The 4,759-nt window shown below is 41.2% G+C and overlaps 1 protein-coding gene across 1 annotated transcript; it reads left to right on the plus strand.

Moving 5' to 3' along the window:
- Positions 1–999: 999 nt before the first annotated feature.
- On the plus strand, positions 1,000–3,019 carry LOC311047647 (uncharacterized protein). The gene is made up of 4 exons (XM_084060439.1): positions 1,000–1,093; positions 1,655–1,681; positions 1,908–1,964; positions 2,422–3,019. The coding sequence occupies exons 2-4, from the start codon at positions 1,660–1,662 to the stop codon at positions 2,811–2,813; spliced, it is 471 nt and encodes a 156-aa protein (XP_083916565.1). The 5' UTR covers positions 1,000–1,093; positions 1,655–1,659; the 3' UTR covers positions 2,814–3,019.
- Positions 3,020–4,759: the final 1,740 nt, after the last annotated feature.

Consider the following 4,759-nt stretch of genomic DNA (forward strand, 5'->3'; position numbering starts at 1 on the left):
GTTCTCCCAAATGTTGACAAAATGCAAACTTCGAAGAAAGGACATCTAATCTTTGACTTCCCACCTCAGGTTTCTGTTTACCCGTCTGGTAACTGGCTCCTGCATTCCACACATTCCTGAAGCTTTGAACGCATGTAAGTGTTTACCCATGACTGTGTCCCTGGTTAAATAGTAACCTGTTTGGTTATCTGAACTGTTTTCACAGTCTATCGGTGGCAAAAACATTAAGTAGGTACCCTCAAGCACCTTCAGATCGTTTTCTGGCTCGCTTCATTGTGGTCTAACAAGATACGGAGCATTTTGCTGCGTTGACAGAACATTGACGCAATTAATTTCATGGGTGTAACACTTCTATTCTTTATTTTTTATTATTCATTGCATAATCGCCGGTGTGTAAGGGCCTTTACAGTGCAGCATATAAATAGTGAAGGCCTTAAATAACAAAAATCAAAAAAATACTTTACAAAAATACGGAAAAGGTGCTTACAGCTAACCCTGACTGCCCCTAAAGCCTCCCTCTTATAGGGAGTGGATCCTACTACCTGGCAAGAATTTATCAACAGTCATTAACCCAGCTACACATTCCCATAACCTATGACTGATCTAAACATTCCAATCCAGGTTGTACAACATAATGTAAGTTACATTTCTCACCCATCACTATATTCAAAAGACTATTCGATTATTGCTCTTGAATACAGACAGACAGACCACCCACCCCTCCTCCTCTACAGTACTTGGCACCCTCCAATCTAGGACTGCCAGAACTGCAGAGGAGAACGGTTGAGGTGACCACACCCTTGCACCACTATCAGTGATTCAATAAACGTAAATAAAAACGTCAGAGTGGGGGGGGGGGGGGGGCTCTGGAGCTTCAGTGCCCAGGGGCCCCAAGGGGTGCTAATTCATTTTATCCGTGCCAATTTCCTCCAGTTGTATAACGCTAGATGTTATACAAGTGGGTGGATTTTCCTCCACCCAAATATACAACCCGGATGCAGGAGGTTATAAAAATACAGGTCCATCTCTACTCTTCTCATCATCAGCTGAACTCAACAAGATTACATCACAGAACAACAACCAGACATCACTGGTAAGGCAAAACTCAACATTAGGTTCATTTTTAGGATTAGTTTCTCATAGGGCTGCCCGATTATGGCATTTTTTTGCTTAATATTGCAATTAGTATTATTATTAATTGTTATTAATCAGTTATTGGTAATGATGCTTTTAGTCAAAAATATGTTTTTACAGTGTGACTATATGTAAGAGGCAAGGCGTCTACAAATGGGTCTGTCTGTCTGTTTGTCTGTGACTAATCCGGCAAACCACTGGACTAATAAGAGGAACATTTCTTGTGCATAAGGGAGCTACCTATGTTTGCTCAACCACAGATTAATATTTGATTATTTGACCCGTTTCTACCTCTGCATTATTCCCCCCTTTTCTGAAAACTACAAATGATGGAGCAAATGATGTGATGTGACAATAAAGAATCTGATTCTGAACGCTACTGTATGTTCCCTCAACCCCAACCACAACCCTGCCCCTAATGCAAAACTGATGGAACACAGGCTGCCTCTAGGCCAACTTAATACCTCCATACATTCATTATGAAGCCTTATTTTCTCATACATTTTCTCTATTTTTGCAGAAACAATGGGCGGTAACTATTCAACCAGTAAGTAAAGTTCTACTAACCCTCAAGAGGCTTGTATGTACATTATATTGCATGCATATGGGAGACAAGAGTGTGCTGTGACAGAAATTATAATAATGCACAATTATCCTCGCTCAACCATCTAACTTTCTCATTCTTCTTTCTCCCTTTCTCTCATACTTGTTCTTTGATTTTCTCTCAATCTCCTTAATCCCACCTCCACTGTTGCCTCCATATTTTCATACAGATGTTTCTAACACCAGTGGCAACGTTAATATTGGTGGTCCAACAACAAAAAGTGGAAGTAAGTAGAACTCCCTTCTCTGAGTCTCTGCCATGTCGCTAGCTTAATGCACATTCCTAAATTAGACCAAATAGCTAGGAACCAAATGGACCCTTACGGGTCGATAACTCTGAGTGTGTACAAATGGAACCAAATGGACCCGTAAGGTTGTATTTGTCCAACACTAATGATTTCATACTGTATATTATAGGCTACCAGAGATTTAAATTTAAAAAAAGAGAAGAGAAAATCATATTTCAAATGGGGGTCCGTGGCCAAATGCGTATCAAACTGGGTGTCCTTGAAATTAATGATAATGTACCCTTTAAATGATTGTAATTATTTTGCTCACACATCCATTTGTTTTGTTTCTCACTCTTTACGCTGTCTCCTTCAACTTCATTTCACTCTCTGAATTCTTTATCTCTCCCCCACTGTCACTTCCTTACCCACTATCCCCATCCCCTCATTTTATCAGCTGTGATCCAACCCGTGATCCCTTGCATCACTGTTGCAAATGCCTACAGCCACTCAGTAAGAATTTACTACAGCTCTGCTAAGATGGCCACCAGCAGCCTCATCCAGGGCAACTCCTTGCTCTCCCCACCTGGTGTCAATGACATCCTGCTCTCCTCCATGAACCACATAAATTGCCCTGTCAACGATGACCTGTATGGCACTGTCTTTAAGATTACCACGGACATGCCGTTCTCCTGCCCAGACGGCAAGCCACTGTTTAAGAACTACCAGGTGGAGAAACACTCCTCACTCCTCCTCACCGATGGGGGGGTGAAGTTTGCCAAGCAAGGGGAGATCTGGATAGACGAGGAAGGGACCAATTACCAACCGGGGGGCGACAAGGGGTGCTAAACAACCCGATGCCACACCTAATCTGTGTAGGTGCAGAGTTTCAAACAGCAAAAAATGTATGCGCTGTCACTGTACCTCAACGTTAAGACTTTAGATGTGTTGATTGATATCTAAAGCAGTACAGATTCTTTTTATGTCACACTATTTAACAGTGAGATTATACAATGCATGTTTATTTTCCAATAAACGTTGTCGGTAATCAATAATCAAGTCAGTACATTTTTACTTGCATAATAGCCTAAGTTTACACTTGTTACATTAAAACTGGAGTGTGTGCATGACCTGTCCATGTAAAGACCAATGGTTGGTTCTGAATTACTAATTAACACAGCAACTAGTAGACCCTCCGGAAAAATGCATTCATGCGATCGCATGATTTATCGCATATTTTGCCAAATGGCGCAGATTATGCGCGGGGGGGGGACCTGTGAACTTAATACCGCCCCCATCTGACGCCAGGTTAGCATGTTCCCAGGGTCCTATGTTCCTCAGGTCCAACAGAATCCAAGGGTCCTATGTTCCAAGGGTCCAACAGAATGTTCCCAGGGTCCTAAACACTATAAATATATATATTTTTTAATCTGTTTCCTACATTTAAAAAATATATAAATTATTTGATTTTTTAAAGATTTTTTAAAATTTAAACAAAGAAATCACAACTTTTCATCAATTAAAAACAAATAATTGAGAAATAGTGAAAATAGCAGATTTACAAGCTCAAGCTTGTAAATCTGCTATTTTCACTAGTTTGGGTCCCGGGCAAACGTCTAATTTCTCTTTTGGGTCTTGAGCTAAAATGTTTGGAAACCAGTGTCCTACAGTATGTTCCCCAGGTCCCATGTGGTCCACAGTGCCACAAGGTCTCTTATACTTTGAAAATAATTCTACATCAATGCCAATCTGATCTCCATAATAAAACAACCTGCAGTGTACGTTCACTCTGACTCAGATCAGCTAACATAAGGAAGCTGTCCGTCTGAGCCTTCCCTAAAACATCTGTGACAACGCTCCACACGTGTTATTTAGACAGATGCCAGGTTTGTTTGGTGACCTGACATCCGTTTGTATAATTTCAATGTACAGATAAAAATAAAAATGTTACTGTTTAAACTGATGCTAGGTTCTTGGTTTACCTATGATCCTTGATTACTGAGGCACTACACCGTCTCCCTTTATTGTCTCCGCCAGGCCGAAGGCATGGCGAGAGAGTATGTTTTACCCTCCGTCCGTCCGTCCGTCCGTCTGTCCGTCTGTCTGTCTGTCCGTCCGTCTGTGGACAGCTAATCTCTGCCACCGTTGGCTTGATCGCAGCCAAACTGTGCACACACACTCCCTGGATGCCAATTCAGACCCTCTGCCCCAAAATTTTCACATGGGCTTGTTATAGCGCCACCAGGAGGCCGCTTTTTTCAACAAAATGCCTCAAATCATGAATGCAGTGTCCGATTGCCGTGCAAGGCCTAAGAAGAAATGGCACCCTTTTCACATTGGCATATTATAGCGCCACCAGGAGGCCACAATAACCTACCTGACCTGGCGGAGACCTATGCTCCGAGGAGCACTTTTTCTAGTTTGATGTATGTGTCACAAATAAAACTTATAATTATCATTATGAAATCAAAGGGGCTATATTGGCACAAATAAAACTTATTATCATTATGAAATCAAAGGGGCTATATTGGCATGAGAAAACATATGTTTACATTGCCAAAGCAAAAGTGAAACAAAACAATCAAAACAAAACAATGGTATGTCCAATAAAATGGGATAAAGAAATGTGTAAACAGAGCTGTTACGCTATCTTACAAAGTGCGTGACAGCTTGACGTGTGTCTCTGAACACCCACCGCATTCAACTGTCACCCAAAGTGTTAAAGTGGAAATTAAATGCTAATGATATATCCACATGGTTATTGGTTAAGAATAAAGCTGCCGACAAATACATAC

Source organism: Gymnoscopelus microlampas, assembly GCF_963454915.1.
Source record: "Gymnoscopelus microlampas genome assembly, chromosome: 6".
Lineage (NCBI taxonomy): Eukaryota > Metazoa > Chordata > Actinopteri > Myctophiformes > Myctophidae > Gymnoscopelus > Gymnoscopelus microlampas.

Coding starts and splice junctions, on each gene's coding strand:
- LOC311047647 (XM_084060439.1), top strand. CDS start 1,660: ATGGGCGGTAACTATTCAACCA. Junction 1,682..1,907: donor GGGCGGTAACTATTCAACCA/GTAAGTAAAGTT, acceptor ATTTTCATACAG/ATGTTTCTAACACCAGTGGC. Junction 1,965..2,421: donor TCCAACAACAAAAAGTGGAA/GTAAGTAGAACT, acceptor TCATTTTATCAG/CTGTGATCCAACCCGTGATC.